This window comes from Pyrus communis, chromosome 5 (assembly GCF_041283825.1).
Source record: "Pyrus communis isolate YQ-2024b chromosome 5, ASM4128382v1, whole genome shotgun sequence".
Taxonomy (NCBI): domain Eukaryota; kingdom Viridiplantae; phylum Streptophyta; class Magnoliopsida; order Rosales; family Rosaceae; genus Pyrus; species Pyrus communis.
This window is the reverse complement of record NC_142569.1, coordinates 17,778,831-17,796,329: the sequence shown is the minus strand read 5'-3', so window position 1 is coordinate 17,796,329 and position 17,499 is coordinate 17,778,831. Positions and strand designations below refer to the sequence as shown.

Below are 17,499 nucleotides of genomic sequence, written 5' to 3'. Positions count from 1 at the left end.
GTGCATTTCTGGATATTTGAGTTTAGAATCTTGGATAAACTAGTTAAATATCCTCATACTTGTAGTCGACCTTCCCCCGTTTGACTTCTCATTTTTGAACCTCACCATATTGAAATCTCCTCCCACACACCATCTTGGACCACAAAGGCCATAAAGGCCTGCTGATTCTTCCTAAAAATCCTGTCTCTTTATTTTTGCAAGGGCCATAGACCCCTAAGAGCCACCACTCTAAGCTAGTTGAAGCTCTAATTTTGATGGAAACTGAAAATGCTCCTACTAGAGACTCAACAACTAAGATGTGTTTTATGTTCCAAATTACTACTATGCCACCTGATCTTCCTTGTGCAGGGGCGAAAACCCACTCTTTAAATCTGCTTCCCCACACACTTGCCTCTAGCTTTTTGTCTATTGAGGCTGTTTTTGTTTCTTGCAAAATAATGATGTCGGGCTGTGCACGACGGAAGTGCCCATTCTAAAGTACCATTTTCCTTCTACTACCCAAACCTCTTATATTCCAGATAATTCTCTTCATTAAATTTGACCGTACCCCTTTTGCTTTTTCTCCTATCCTCTCTTCCCACCAGCACCCTTGAGCTCTTTCCAAAGAATAAGGATTTTTTTAGTGGCAACAACGAAATTTTCACGTGTGACATAAAATCACTGGATCAGCCTGCAACCTCCCATTTTTCTAAGACAAGACCGAACCTTTTGCTCTTGCTATATTTTAGCAACTTCTTATTCTCTTCAGTTGCCATGATTTAAACTTGTTCTACTACCTCTGAGTCTCCTCTGTGAACTTGTAGAGAACCTCCATCTTCGAGCACCGTGATCATTTCTATGGCTCCATCGGAAAAGAGATTGTGAAGTGTACCTTCACAGCTATCAATAGCATCAAAAGTTACCTTTTCATCTTGCGATGAATCCCCAAGCTCTTCTTCTGATTTAGATAGTTGAGACCAATTATCCTCATCTGCATGTGGGACCTGATAAGAGTAATCGAAATCCACAGTTGAACCAAAATTGTTGGCGAAGCTATTATTGATGGCCAGTTCCGTTATCTCTGAGACCGATGGTGAACAACGTGGGTTATGACCCACAATGTCTTCCATCTCTTCGTCTTGTTCGGATTCGTTGTCTAAAAGTTGGAGATTGGATGAACTGCTTTCCTTTGGCTTAGCTTCCTCGAGGAGGTACTGTTGTGACCCAAAGTCTTTTGGAAATAAATGTTTAAATCTTTTGTCAACAGTAGTGGTGTCTCCAAATTTCGCAAGAAATTTTAGATTAAAATAAGTTGGAATGAAGTCGGTTTCCTTATCCAGAATATGAGAAGTGCTCCTTGCTGTTGGTGTCCAAACTGTGTACCTTGGTTCTATCGAAAAAGTTGCCTGCTTATTTTCCTTGACTAAACTTTCCTTTCCTTGTGAGATCAGAAAACTTAGCCCATTGAATTCTAAAGTTATGGGGCCCTGAGGAGGCCTAAGTGCCAACCTAAGTTGAAGCGGTCCAACAAAAAGTTTGTGTGGGCCAAACCCCACCTTCCTTTTAGAGTTAATATTAAAATCCTCCTGAAGGCCCACATGCCTCCCAAGTCTTATCTTTATTCTTATAGAACCTACTTTTTAGAAAATTAAAAGACCCAATTAGGATATTACTAATTGCCTTTTGGGCAAATTAAAATAATACCCGCCGCCTATTGAAGACGTCATTGCATCCTCCAGAACACGCTTTCCTTTTGGGGAGTTACTCCCAACTTCTGTCAACTTTTCTAATCTTAGTAGCACACCTTGCTTTCTGCCAGAACCAGTAGTGACAGGACATTCAAATTCTCCAATTCGAAAGCACACACTTGTCCCCGCTATAGGGCCTGACTGTTGTTTCGTAGTTGAAATTGTCTTCATTGGAGAGAAGATTTCGGTCACCCTTTGTGTCTTCAGTTCAGCCATCATGGGACGTTGCGACACATTTGAGTCAAGAGAATCACCACTATCGGCTACCGAAACCTTAGATCTCCTTGTTAGCGAGAGTTTCTGATTTTAACCCTGAAAACAAAGTTTCCTTCTGCTATCTTAATGAACTTTGGAATAAACCTCATTGTGTTCTGTTTGATTTTTAATTTTGCTTCAAGCAACTATTCAAAATTAGCAGTTCTGCGATCAATTTCTACTAGACCGCCGTAGGCGGTGCCAATTTTTTGAAAAAACGTCGTCGGTCCATAGGTGTGGCGGTAAGCATTCCAGAGTAATCCATCCTCCGTAACTAACCAACTTTCGCTCGCCCGATTTGATACTTTCCCACCACCCAGACAACACCACATCTGAGAACTCACTTATGGAAAGAGTGCCAAGTTGAGCAATCTTTGTTGCTTCCTCGACATTCTGACAAACAAACAAAGCCTTGTTGCATTGGAAGGGCGAAAGGCAAATTTTCTTTCCCATGAGATTTAGAAGTGAGGCTTCCACCTCTCTCTAAGGCTGAAGCACCACTTGTCTCTCGCAGACGATTACACTTCCCTAGTTATAGATTTCCAGGGAGGTGTCTCTCTTGGTCTAGCTTTCCTCGATCCATAATTTATCTTTTACATTTAAAAGCGGAGCCAAATTTGTTGACTTTTTGCCTCCAAGAACTACATCTCTATAACTGAGGGACAACGCCCGAGTGGCTTCTCATGGACTCAGTTATATCCCTCATCACGTTCCTTATTGACTTAAATAGACTACTACGAGAATACCCCGCTTTCTTTCCCCCTTGTAGAATTTCAGATAGTAGCTCCTCCATTCTTCTCTAGCCAAAAAAATTACTTCATTTAGGAACAATGACATTCCTGACAAGCCCATCTTTTTCCGTTTTGGAGAGAACAAGGAAAATCTCATTCTTGTTGTTGAATCTTTCCACCCAAAACTGGTAGTTATGGCCTCTATATTATCTAAAAAACTCTGACCGTTATCTACTACCGCCGCCTTTACCTGAGCAATGAGCCATGAAGCACAATCCAAGTCGAACGAGATCTGGTACCCTCTGAATCTAGTTATCTCAATTAATTGGATCCTTTAACCAAAAGACTTGTCTTCCACTTGTAAGATGAAGACCTTTTGCTCAACTTTGAAGTCCTTGGATAAATGTTTATAGCTCATATTCCTACCGGAAGGCCGAGAGATGGGTAGTTCCCTTTCACCTCTCACCCTTGTGCATCTCTCCCTCCCACCTCTCATCTTATGTTAGCTTTTAATTCGCTTAGAAAAGCTGATGCATGAAAAATTCCTGGAGTTGCTTATGGTTACTCCAAGTCTCTTCAATTTTAGTATAATTGTACGAATATTTTGATTTCAATAATGAAATAATTTTCTTTTAATATTTTTAACTATTTTTTGTTTATAAAGCTTACCTGACTAAAGTTTCATCGGGTTAAATACATTATATAATTTTTTTCCCGTAAATTTAAACTTTTCCCCAGGAAAATATTTGTAGGCATGTGTCTTTCGTTGAGCCTAGTAAGTCAATATAGTTTTGCGCGATGAAATGATCGTCGATAAATCTGTCGGGCTTAACAATGTTCCCTATGGATTCTAATTTTCATCAGCGCAAACCTTGGTGTGACGGCTTTTGCGTAACAAACAGTACCCATTTAAAAAGATCATGCTTCATGCAACAAATTCTTTTCATCTAGCAAGGTGTTTTTTGTAGTGCTTGAATCCATCTGAAAAGATTTTTTTTTTTAGAACAATAGCTGGAAGCGACCACATTTTGTCAAATTAGAAGTCTAGAACACAAATTACGGTTTCATTTTCAAGCACCCGAGTACTAATTTCATAACACTAGGAAAAGTGAAAATTTAAAATCAAAACTAAATACCCAATTCTTTCCTCTCCCCTTGACGGCAGATTGTAATTTTATTTCTTCTTCCAGCTTCCTCTTCTCATCGTCATCTTCAAGCTTCTTCAACAGTTTGCCTTGAGAGGGAATCTTCATTTTTGGATTGCCCTTACGGTTAGAGGTCAGGAATTGAGACAATTTAATCGCCCAAAGATTTCATTGTGTTGATGTGTATGGCCTGTGGATGGTGTTGGTGATGTTGAATGGCGTTTGACTGGAGAGGGCGGTGGTTGTGGGGATTGATTGAAAGGGGGTGTTGGTGGTGTCCGTGTTGATGAACACGGTGCTGAAAATCAAGAAATTGAGAGCTCTGCTTTGCTTTGCTTTCGGAGATCAAAAGGCGAAATTAATAGAAACAGGTTAGTAACGATCATCAGGTAGTGTATGTTTGGATTACAACAGAAACTCCAATTGATTAGTTATCACCGACTCTGCTACTAATTAACCAATCGCTGAAACCATGTCTTTCGCAATAATATTTTTTTCTTCTGGCAAGATTATTTTTTTTTTTTTTTTTTTTTGCAGTGCTTGAATCCATCTAGAAAAACATTTAAAAAATATATATATATATATATATATATATATATATATATATATATATATATATATATTTGGTGGCAGCGACCAGATGATGTCAAATTAAAAGTTTAGAATACAAATTAAGGTTTCATTTTCAAACGCTCAAATACTAATTTCATAACACAAAAGAAAGTGACAGTTAAAATCAAAACTAAATTCTCAATTTTTTTCCTAATAAAAATGAGAAGTCGTAGAACACCCCATAATCAGAAAGATTTGCCAAAATACATCGACCCACATAACTAATACCAGCCAAATAAAAAAAAAAAACAAAACAAAATCTCATATGTATTCATTTCATCCACAAGCAAAACTGTACCACCATCTTCGAAAACAATAAATTGCGGAAATGGACGATGATGAAGTTCTGTCCCATCCGTCCTATGGTGTTGAGAGTAGGATGGAAGAATGGCATTGCTTCTACGGTTATTTTCAGAATTTGTAAATTCTAGAAATGGATGTCTTCCAGGATGAAACAGTTGGACAGATAAAGCAGTTTCCACCGAAAATAAATTTGTTTTACAATTTTATACAATTGTAAGAATATTTTGATTTTTTTTTCAATATAATTTTTAATTTTTTTTAAAGGATTTTTTTTGTTTATAAAGCTTACCCAACCAAAGTTTCATTGGGTTAAATACATTTTATAATTTTTCCCCATAAATTTAAACTTTGCTCGAGCAAAATATTTGGTTGGGCATGTGTTTTTCGTTGAGCCTAGTAGGTCAACGCAGTTTTGTGCGACAAAATTGTGGTCGATAAATGTTGCCCTATGGATTCTAATTTTCATCGGACAAACCTTGGTGCGATGACTTCTGTGCAACAAACAGTGCTCGATTGAGTTTTATCGCCTAAAATTTTAGGTCATGAACTTGTGTTTTATGCAACAAATTTTTTTCGCCTGACAAGGTGTTTTTTGTAGCCCTTGGATCCATCTACAAAGATATTTTTTAGAGCATTAGGTGGAAGCAAATTTGATATTGCCTCGTATGTACCAAAATGAATTACAAGCAAATTTCAAGCTTTACAAGACGAAGCCTCAACTTGTAACAACCCGTTCCAAATTTTACGTTTTTATTTTATTTTAAAAGCGTGAATTTACGAAATTGCCCTAGAGGCAAGGACTTTGACTTCTGTTGACCATCGACTTGAGAGATGTGGGACTTATTCTTTTAGCATATCCTCGTAGTACTCATTGGTACGAACGTATAGGCGAAAACCGTTTGCGAGTCCGGATTATAACGATATACTTATGGACGTTTGAAATTGGTTATTTAAATATTTGAATTCCCACCTTGTGGGATTAGTGGACCAATTAAATTAAAGGGACAAGGAACCAATTAGAAAATTAAAGTGAAGCTTGCAGCCAATCAGAAAGAAAGAAGAAAAGAAAAGAAAAAAAAAAAAAAAAAAAAAGGGGAAAAAGCTTCCCGTGCACCCATACCCGCACCACCGCGAGTCCATTTTCCAAGGCCGATTCCGGCCAACTCCGGTGGAGTTTTTCGATGCCACCACCACCATCTTGAAGCTCTCATTCCCCTCTACAAAACCCACCCAAGAACCACCTTGATTAACCATGGTATGTGGCGGTTTGAGGCCACGAAAGTTGACGAAAATCAATGGTGCTTCGGCCACCCTTTTCGATTTTCCTGCAAATCGGCAAAGCGATGGCCGATGCCACCACTTGGGCTTTGTAGCCCATCATCCCAGGAGCAAAACCCAACCAACCTTGACCCTGTTGGACCACCGTAGACGACGAATCGACGTCGGGAAGTTTTAGGCACCTGCCAGCTTTGTGGGCAAAATTGACCATCTTCCGTCCACTTTTGGACTTCGTGGCAGAGACCAATCATTCAGGACGCCTCGATGTGTGCACTAGAGAATCATAGCGTGGACTCCAGGTAAGTGGATCTTTTCCTTTTTATCGTATATATTGTTGAGAGTTATATCGACACTTTTAAATTGATTAGGTATATTACTTTCATATATAATTATTGTGAATGCTTGAAGTACTATATGAACTACGAATGGCTTGATCCCTGTTTAGGGTACGTAGGCAGTCTAACGAGACGTTAGATGCAGCCATAAAATATTTGAGACAAAAGCCTTGCTTGGGAAATTGACTAATGCGAAGGAAATTGGTAAAGGCAAGTTTTAGTTTTATGAATTAGTTTGTTAAGTTAGTGTTAAGAAAAACTCTTATTTTGTATATTCTTGCATATTTGATATTTTATAGTAGTGTATTGATACCTTTTTTTTTTAAATTTATTAAGCTCTTATTTTAAAGTATGTAGTACTTAATGACAAATGTGTTTTTATGTTTTGAAGACATATTTATGTGACAATGTGTTATATGCAAATTTAAAATAAAATTATATATATATATATATATATATATATATATATATATTCTTAACGAGTTAAACGGATCGGATCATTTTGCCTATTAATTTTAACGAGTAAAGTGATTCGACTTGTTAAGAACTCGTTAAGATTATGAGTATGATATGACACGACCCCTTATGATAACATATGTTACACAAAATAACACGAACATGACAAACACAACCTGTTTGTCAGACTTATTTGTGAGTTTGGCATGAGAGAGAGTGGAAAAGTGATTGGACATGTCAAGAAAGAAGGAAGAGGATCCTCTCCTGAGCTCAGGAGAGGATCGTCCTGACCATAAAATTCGGATCGTTCAAATTTAATCCAACGATTCTAAACAGGAAGGTCTTCTAAAAATTATAATAATTGCAACCGTTAGATTAAATTTGAACGGTCTGAATTTTGTAGTTAGGAGGATCCATATCCTAAGCTCAGAAGATCCTCTTCCAAGAAAGAAGAGAGAAATGGGAAAGAGAGGCTAATGACAGAAGATACAAGGGGCTAGGGCTCGGCGTTAAAGCCTAGACTATATGTATTGACTGGTAAAAGCATGAAACGTATTGTCAGGAAGATCATCTTGCTTGCATTCATCTTTGGACTAGGATTCTTCCTTTTTTTTTTTCTTTTTTCTTTTAATTATTGTTAGGAAGATCATCTTGCATGCATTCATCTTCGGATTAGGATTTTCTTCCTTTTTTGAATTTTTTAATTTTTTCATTCTCTTCCATTTTCATCTTTCATATTTTTTATTTTATCTTTATATTTTATTAAAATAATATAAAATATTAACATGACTTAACTGTAATCGTTTAAATAGGAAATGAGGAAACGAGAGAAGGAGGGGAAAAAAAAAAGGGAGAGAATCCTACTCCCTTTCATCTTCTTGGTCTCTCTCTTTTCCTGACTACAGATTGATTTTTTTTTCTTCTTGCAGCTTCCCTCTTCTCGCCGCATTCTTCAACCCTATTCAACAGTTTCCCTTGTGACGGCATCTTCATCTTTGGAGGGCCCTTGCAGTCACATGTCATTGGAATTGAAACAACCAGGTGTTTGACTCGAGAGGGTGATTGATGGGGTGGGCAAGGGTGGTGGTGATTGATGGGGTGGGCGGCGGCGGTGGCGGTGGTGAAAAGCTGAAAAATCAAGAAATTGATCGGGAGCTCTACTTTGCTTGCTTTCGGAGATGAAAGGACGAATGAACAGAAATGGGGCGGTGTGTTGGGATTATAACAGATTCCAACTGATTCGCTGACCATGCTCTCCAACTGATTACGCGACAGTTAATTACGGAGTTGGTTCCTCTGTCAAATTTATCATCCTTTAGTCCAATTTTTCTTTAATAGGTTAGCCTATTAGTAGTCTAAGAAATAAAAGGTCATGATTGACTCTCAGGAATCCGAAGGCTGGAGAAAGATTTCATGAAACTTTAGTAAAACGGGGGCAGTTTGTTCTACTCATCAAGAATTCATGAAACTTGAGGATGAAGATGATTATTTACTTGATAAAACTTGGTTCAAGTTTCAACTTAACTTAACTATAATTATATGTAAAATAATAATTAGTAGATAAATAATTCAAGTTGGCTAATAAAAAGATAAAAATTACAAAGTAGTTAATGCTTAGATATGTAACCCAAAATCGTCTGTGTATCATAGACTTGGAACAATCCAACTGATGGTCCGAAGCCCTGCTGGAATTTTGATAAAGTATCTCTCAAATCTTCCATTATCTAAAGAAAAGACGCCGATGTCAGGATATGTAAATAATTTTGGAACTACTGAATGGGTTGAATTATCAGCAAAGTAAATGCAATTGCTGTTTAACTCTCTAAAATCACTCGCCCGAAGAGAGAAGGAAGAACAGTCAGTCAAAAATAATACTTGGCCCTCCAAACTTTGTACAACAATAAATTTGCTTCTCTCAGTGTCAATTTTGAATACACAAAAGCAACTTGCCCTATAATATCTGAGATTCTCATCTTCGTCATCAATGTCAGATTCATTGTCGCTGGAATATATGGCATTCTTGTCTTCACTATCAATGTCAGATTCATTGTCGCTCGAATATATGGTATTCTCGTATTCGCTATCAATGTCAGTCAGATTCATTGTCGCTAGAATATATGGCATTCTCGTCTTCGCTATCAATGTCAGATTCATTGTCGCTAGAATATATGGCATTCTTGTCTTCAATGTCAGATTCATTGTCGCTAGAATATATGGCATTCTCATCTTCGCTATCAATGTCAGATTCATTATCGCTGGAATATATGACATTCTCCTCTTCAGTATCAATGTCAAATTCTTTGTCGCTGAAATATTTGCCATTCTCCTCTTCTTCCTCCTCATCATCCTGGTCATCTTGATAATTATCATCAAAGTTGTGTTCCACCTGATCAAAACCATCCTCATTGTCCGCGTTTCTTGGAGCTTGAAAAATATGATGCCATTTATGGATTAACAGGACTTCATTGTTGGTTGATTCCAATAAGAAGGACTTCCATGCGCCATTGTACGTCACTGTGTAGCACTCGTGATGATAAATGTCTGGTTCAATCGGTTCGATATTATCATATATCAACATCAATTCCACTGCATGATCATCTCCAAATTGTAAGCTGTGAGCTACAATAAGCTCATTCTTAGTTTCACTAGTCACCAAAGAGTATAGCTTTCCTGTACTGGAAAACAATAACTGGTCATGACCCTCATTTTCATCTAATACCTCAAAGACACTCCATGTTTTGTCCCCAGGTCTGCATAAACCCAATACATGCGAATCAAAAATTGCCGCCACCATGCATCCTGGATGATCGACATCTGAGGTAGATAACACAGTATGAATGCAGAAACTGGAGGCACCATGAAGTTTCCATGCTTTTGTTTCTACAAAATTTTGGAAAGATGGAATTGTTGTCAAGGATGGAAGTTGGCGTTGGGCTCCCGAAATAGGGTTGAATAGAAACATATCTTTTTGCTTTTCTTTGACCATAAATAACCACCCTTTACTAGAACCAAATAACCTCCCTCTTTGTATTGGCTCTGGCACCCTCAACTTGTGAAATTTGCCGCCATCGAAGGGGCTGAGAAACCTCATGCTGTCGTCACAGATTCGAGGGAGCAATAACCAGGGGAGCTCTTGAGCACCACGGACGTCTCCCGGCATACAAACTGACGCCCAAGACTTGCATGATAAGCCTAAGCGTATTCGATCACTTAAATTCAGGCGCCTTACAACAATCTCCAAGATATCACCATGTGTTCTCTGCCACCTACAATACTCAACGTCTGATGTCTTGAAGAATTCAAGAGGTAATAGTTTCTTGAGCTTGAAGAAAGGGAACCAGCTTCTCAAAAAGCGGTAGTCACCCAAATTTTGATAAACCGAAAATAGATCACTCATCCCTCTCTTTAATTATATGCACAAAAGATTAAAGAAAGATAAATGGTCGATATTCAATTCTGGGATGTCAATGCTCTATTTATAGGACTGCAGCTTATAGTTATTCATATCCATGTAGGAATGAAATTCCTTTATTTACAGTGTTTTATTCTTTTCTCTCTTAATTTTAGCAAATTTCCTAGTCCTAGTGAAAGACTACCTTTTCGTTTGGAAAGACGCGGTTGCAGCTATGGAACCGGACGTAAAGACCCATAAGATTGACGATGTTGTGACCCTCTTTTCAGACAACTTCCGCCCCTTTTACAGAACACCACAGCTGAAACACCTTTCCAAGGTCATTGCTGGAACCGCCCGCCTAGGAGAAGTTGCGACGATAAACTAGATCAGATTAGTTTTTGGGCTCCTTCGCCTCCAAGAGTCCATCTCCGGTGCTGGCATTTGTTTTTTTTTTTTTTTTTTTTTTTTTGTTATTATTTTTTTTATTTTATCCAACAACAATATTTTACACTAATAAAGAGATAATTGGACCAGTCCCTAAATTTTAGTCTAATTGAAGTCTTAGTGCTTGAGTTATAAACATGTGAGCAATAGTACTTGAACTTGTTACAATATAAAACACTAGTTTGGGAAATATAATTAGAACTTTCAATTTTTTTTTACCCCCTTTAAAACTCTTATTTTGGATGGAACTTCCAATAACTTCTCAAAATGACTATTACTTCACACTGCGAGTAATTCAAAGACTAATACTCATGAATTAGTTCATGAACCAAAATTCCAATGTTAAAAATTAACACCAGCTCATTAAGATCAGTTGGTACAAAAAAACTAAATTGTTCTAGTTCAAATATGCATGTGAGGTGGCAGTGCATGCATTGAAAATGCTAGACAATTCTAGCACCAAAGTATAACTAGAAGGTTAGTAAAATGTGAAGCGCATGTTGGTGGGCTGTTTGTGTAAAGAAGTAGAAATCTAGAAAAATGTTTTTGTTTGTAGAAAAGTCTAGAACAACTTATTGCTACTAGGATGAAATGAGCCAAGAGAGAGTAACTAAGAAGAGAGAAACTAAAAACGGAGAAGGAAGAAAGCAACTAAGTAAGAAAGTAAGAGTAGCAAGTAGGCAAGCAAACCAAGTGAGAGTGAGAAGCAAGAGTAGTTTTGTGTGGAGTGAGTGATTTAGAGTTTGTCTCTAAAAAGTGAGAGAGTGTCATAACTTCTAAATTGTGTCTTTAAGAATTGTTGTGTTGTAATATTTTGTGAGTGTAATACAAGTAATTTGTTTACTTGTTTTGTTTCTCCAACACTTGTGCTAGAGTTATGTACTCTAATTTTCCTCAACATCCAATTGAGCCGATTGCTATCTTGCCCATTTTCTTCCTCATAGAAAAGCACATTTTCTCTTTTATGATTGAATGTTCTTTGTTCCCATGCATTTTCCACTCCGCCTCCCATGCACTCAATACCTCCAAGAAACCAGAATCAAAACCATGACTGACAATAACAGGATTATCATCTTTACTGGGCTTTTTCTTACTTGATATCGATTCGCATCGTAGATGCCTCCGTTGTTTCACCTAGCCATGTAAACGCTTCAGCTGATGGCAAGACAAGGAGTTTAAAGCTTGACCAAGAATCCGGTACATGATCAATATTCATAAACTCTCTTAATTAATTTTGGCATATGGCATGTTTTTCCTTTGCAAGATGCCAAAATGTTTCTTCACTTTTTGGTTATATTGAATTTAAAAGAAAAGGCAAAGGATGTATTCGTAGGGCCTCTGACTACTCTAGTGGTAGAAAACCTTGTTTTTTTTTAATTTTATTTTGATTTCCATGAAAAAAATTAAAGGGCTTTCCAATAATTATTCTAATTTAGTGGCACCAATTTCCACTTTGATCATGCAGATTGTTAGTTTAAATATGGTAAATGAGATTTTATATACTTTTAATCAACGAGTGCCTGTTGTGCATGAGATTTGAACTCAAGACTTACAATAAAGTATTAGGTGCTATTAAATTAACGGATCATAATGATTTTGTTATCTTTAATTAGTGATTTAAATATATCATTAATGATCTTTTCATCCCGTATTCTGCATAAGAAGTGGTGGGTGATCCTACTAGACTGACAAAATTAAATATGACGATAACAGTACACAAATCATGTTTCATGAAGGGTTTGTATTTGGCCTTATTAAGTCAGATATGTAACGAGTTGACATGATAAGAATACATTTCTTTCTTAATTGGTCGGATTCTTGATTATTCACGACATTTAACACTCCAATACACGTTTTTATAAATGTTGCATAATGCGGTATATTTAAAATTTTATATCCTATCGACAAAATAAAAAAAAAAATTAATGAGTAAAATTGACAAATACCATAAGATTAAATTTATGAACAGATTGACATTTTCTAGCTCATTGTGAGATTAACCCGAACCCCCTCCTTTTAATTGTAGAGAATATCGTTTGTTAAGAGATTGAATTTGTGGTGGGAATATTTTCACCCGACACGAGTACGATAAAACACGAAACGTCGCTAAACAATCTTTTTCCTGAAAAATGTGATGACAGAACGGTGACCCAATCAAGAAAGGTCCATATTTTAAGAAAAAAAGGCCCATAGTGATTAAATGGTCTGAAGGCCCTAGGGTTGTGAATTAATCAAGCCCATTACATGATCTAAAATTCTAATGCAGCAAAATTAGAATTAAAGAAAATAAAAATTGCCGTTTCGTTAAATGTTGTCGCAGCCAAAAACCCTAAGCCCTTTGAGTGCACAGACAGAGAGGAAGATGGGAAATACAAGCAAGGACCTTCTGCAATTCGAGCACAAAAAGGCTTCAACTTCACCTTTAGGTCTCTCTCTCTCTCTCTCTCTCTCTCGCTCGCTTTCTGTGGAAACTCATGTAGCTTACTCGGTGTATTCTCTTGCAGAAAGCACGCTACTTGTCTGTAAAAATGCCTCAACGAAGAAAGCCCAACCCGAAGGGAAACTCGGCCCTGCTCTTCCTCTTCCCAAAAGCCAAGGTTCTCGATTTTTTCCCATTTAAATTTGGGGTTTTTTTTTTTTTTTTTTTTCAATTGTGAAAACTTCAATTTAAAGGAATTTGAATTGTGGGTTCTTGGTAAGAGATTGAATCTGAGATCGATTTGATATGATGGGCACATATATGAATGTTTTTATTTTCCAGCTGGTAATTTTCTCTGTTGGTTTCTACTTGGCCGGCTAAATAATGTTTAATTCTCAAATGGGTCTATAATTTGGTGATGGATGCTTAATTTCTTTTATACAAGGTCTCGACGCTAATCAGTTAATCAGCATAACGCCTGTGCTGCTTGTCTCCTTTTTACATTTCCTGTATTATATTTTGTGTTCGAACTTGCTAAGTTACTAAGTTGTAGTGGTTTGAGTTATAACTTATAACTTAGAAGGGTGTGACTCAAGTCTCCTGTCATTGGGTTAGTCTCATCCTTCATAAACCTGCGCTGAAATTTCATAGTTTAATTCGACGAGATGGGATTATTTTTGTGCTGTTTACCTTTTCTTAGCCCCTGGTGTTATTATTTTCTTCCTCTTTTGGTTCATTGGCAAGAATCTTGCTTGAGCTAGAGGGTAGTAAGTACTTCATTGTCGGCTTGAGATTGGCTTGAAATCTCTGTTCATGTCTATCCACTACAATCAATTACATACCTTACCTTGGAATTCTGTTTCTCATACATTGTTTCCTTATTCATATTTTTCCGGTTCAGTAGAGAATTTCTACCTTTACATGTCAATTAGTTTTTCGTTCTCTCTTTCATTAGAGAACTTGCTTTACTTAGTTCTAGCTGAATTTTCACAAATGTTTAGTAGTCAATGTGATGCTTTATACGCTAGCTGATGATTGTGTATGTCGTGAAGGGGTCGTAAGAATGGTTTAGCGTTGAGAAAAATCAAATGTGTGGCATGATCTCAGGTTAGAGGATTTCTGCAATTGGGCAAGCCTATGCCCCAAGCATTTAGTTGTTTTAGGCAACTGAAGTCTTCATTGATGATCAGAAATGGTGACGATAGAAATTTGAAATAGATTAGAGAATGTTGTAGTATCAAATCTGAGGCCGAAGAGACAGATGTTCTAAACTGTTTTGCCTTGCCCCTTTTTTTGGCTCAAACATAAGTTTTCAATTTATCATGTACTTGTGATTCTCTGCTTCTGTTTTATTTGTAGTATTGTTTTGTTAGAAGTACCTTGCAAAATTTTGTTCACATTATTTGCTTGTTTGGGCTGCAGTTTTGGGACAAGTAAGGGACTTCTTGGGAGTCATATCAGAAGCAAACGAACGACTAAAGCAGGATGCAAAGGTTGGCATATTGATCTTGCAACCAAATCTAGATTGTTTATCCCAATTCTAACATCCTTTAAAACACATAACCTATGTTTTCTCATTTACTGATATGTAGGATAATCCAGAAAACTATGATATTGAAGTGCTCACTGGAAATGAATCTCGAGTCATTAATATGGTCCCCATCTCTCTTTCACTCTTGCTCTCGTGCATGCACACACATACACATACACGCTCACAGATTGTTGATGCCCTTGGATAATAATTGATTTGTGGGTGGATCTGAATTGACAGGAGTTGATGCTGGGCGTTGCTGATCTTCAAACTCCTGAGGCTGTGGCTGCTGCTGAATCTGCAATTGTTGGTTGTCAGCCTGTTATACCATTGGTCGTAAACAGTAGCGGAGAGGAATCAGAGGGTAGCAGTGATGATGACAGCAGCAGCGATGATAGTGACGATGAAGATAGTTCCGATGATAGTAGCAGCAATGATAATGACGACCAAGATAGTGATGAAATCAAAGATGATACAATTGATAAAGAGGATAAGAAAACAACCTCTCATGCAAGACTCAAAACACGCAAGTCGGATAAAGATAATTCTTTGAGTGAAGATGCTGGTAACAATCGGTCCCAAAAACGACTGAAAATTGTTGAGCTCTCATGAAAGTCTTGTGTGATCTAGTTATATATAGAGTTAATGTTTATGGAACTATCAATTTATTGTAATAGTTGGGCAGTTCTTAAGACTTTCACACAGTGACAGTAACAAGGGCATATGATGAATGATTCTGGGAGAATCTGGAAGAGATAGCGAGTTGTATGAAGAGTACAAAATATCATTATATTGTTAATGTGATTTCATATGTAATTTCACGGTTAAACCCGAATCCTTCTGAGTATGATGTTTGTCGATGAATTTTATGATGAAAGGTAATTGTACTGCAAATTTATCAGTTTTGATAAGTTCTTCTCCCACTCAAACTGTATACAGTTCGAGGTGAATCTATGCATTGCAACTTCTTCCAACATCGAATGAACAACGCTTAAAATGTAGAAGAAAATCCTTTGGCAACATTGTCATGCATTTGGCAAATACCACATAGAGGAAACTTAAAATTTAAGTTACAAGGGCAACTACATCGACGTCCCTAGGATGACAACACGTCGGGCCGGAGTCGGATTTGCCCTGCCATCTCTGGCTCTACAAAAATTTTGCCATCCCTATCCCCGTCCCCATAAACAAAGGGATTTAGTTGTAATAATTTTTATTTATTTATTTTGTACAAGGGATAATGTGGTTCAAATTCATCTTTCACGAAAATAGAACCTAATACCTTTCACTTACAAAGTGAAAAGGAATACCACTAGACCGTAGTATTAGATATGAATAACAAAGAATTCAAGCATTATGTATAGAGGAAATTGTAGCAATGGTCCCTCAACTTTAACGCAATTGGAGTAATGATCACTTAACTAAAATCTATAACTATTAGTCCCTTAACTCATCAAAACATGCAATTATGATCCTTCTTGTCAACTTGGTTAGAACTTTCGTCAAAATGAGTTACATGTCATGCACGTGAGGCTGAATCAAGGGTTAATATGGAAATCCAAATGAGAAAAATTGTAGTAATGATCCCTCAACTTTATCCCGATTAGAGAAATAGTCCCTCAACTTTAACCCAATTGGAGCAATGGCCCCTCAACTTTAACCCAATTGTAGCGATGGTCCTTCCAACATGACTTATTTTGACAGAATTTTGACAGAGTTGACAAAAAAGACCATAGTTGCATGTTTTGATGAGTTAAGGGACCAATATTATGAATTTTTAGTTGAGTGACCATTGCTCCATTTGGGTTAAAGTTGAAGGACTATTGCTACAATTTTCTCTTATATATATGCAAGAAAGCTTACCCCTCAATATTAATCATATATCTTGCTTACCTACCCACAACTACAAGACCAAGCAATAAATTAACAAGGTGCAACGCAAGACAACCATTATTTTATGTCCTTTAAAATGGGCCGGCCACACCCTATGTCAAATATGTAAGGCCCTAGCCCATCTCATAGGCCGAGAAAATTTGGGCCTAGCAGCGGGCCCCTAAACTTTGCTCTTTCGGCCTTTCAATAATTTAAATAAAAGAAAAAGTAATAAGACCTTAAAACGCAAGGTTCAGACCTTACACATTTAAAATAGGGCCAGATAAAGCTCGACTTAAGACTGGATCGGGCCAGCCCAGTTCCAAAAAATAAGGTTAGGCTCGAGCTGACCCATCGGGCCTTGGTCTTATTTCACCCGCATAAAATGAAATTACATAAATACCCTTGATAAGAGTAAGCAAAATTCAAAGATTTTGTGGTTTGGTCATAAAAAATTGACGGTTAGATTGTTGAAATACATTACGGAAGTAAGCCTCACAAAAAAAAGTGTTTCAAATAGATGTCAAAATTGTGTGTCCCTGAATCCTAACCAGAAATATTTTAATACACGTATTTATTTAATTTTATTAATAGTCTCTAAAGTATCAAATTATATCATTCTCTTATTAGCAGTTGAGGTCCAACTCCAAACTTTCGTTAGTCTTTTATTAAATAAACTCACGTGACTATCACATGGAGGGTCAATTTTGTCATTTCAATCCAAATTACATCCTATTCTATGGACATCTAGTATGAGTTAGGGTTTAATTGAAATTAGATTTTACAAAAAAAAAAAAAAAAAAAAAAGAGCTTGAATGTGAAGAGTGAAACTAAACCTGTAAAACCATATCAATGGCTAGGAGAAGAGGTGAATGTGAAGTCGTGCCTTTAGGTATGATTTAATTTCTTTTGGAAATCCTAATACTTCTAATAAAACATTGTTTTTGTCAATGTCAACACGTCTTTGATCATGAATTAGAGTCTTAGTCTCACTTGA

At 37.0% G+C, this 17,499-nt stretch overlaps 2 protein-coding genes across 3 annotated transcripts; one reads left to right on the top strand and one right to left on the bottom strand.

Moving 5' to 3' along the window:
* Window positions 1–8,931: 8,931 nt before the first annotated feature.
* On the bottom strand, window positions 8,932–10,239 carry LOC137724899 (uncharacterized). Its single transcript, XM_068463550.2, has one exon. The coding sequence runs from the start codon at window positions 10,237–10,239 to the stop codon at window positions 8,932–8,934; it is 1,308 nt and encodes a 435-aa protein (XP_068319651.2).
* Window positions 10,240–12,939: 2,700 nt separating this feature from the next.
* Window positions 12,940–15,334, top strand: LOC137726059 (uncharacterized). Of its 2 annotated transcripts, XM_068464919.2 has the most exons (5): window positions 12,940–13,106; window positions 13,185–13,277; window positions 14,522–14,592; window positions 14,692–14,754; window positions 14,871–15,334. In XM_068464919.2, exons 1-5 carry the CDS (start codon window positions 12,989–12,991, stop codon window positions 15,240–15,242), a joined length of 717 nt encoding a protein of 238 aa, XP_068321020.2. In that variant the 5' UTR covers window positions 12,940–12,988; the 3' UTR covers window positions 15,243–15,334. The 2 variants fall into 2 exon arrangements, with proteins under 2 accessions (XP_068321020.2, XP_088550783.1); XM_088694657.1 differs by lacking the exon at window positions 14,692–14,754 and having other exon boundaries at window positions 12,952–13,106.
* The last annotated feature ends 2,165 nt before the right edge of the window (window positions 15,335–17,499 follow it).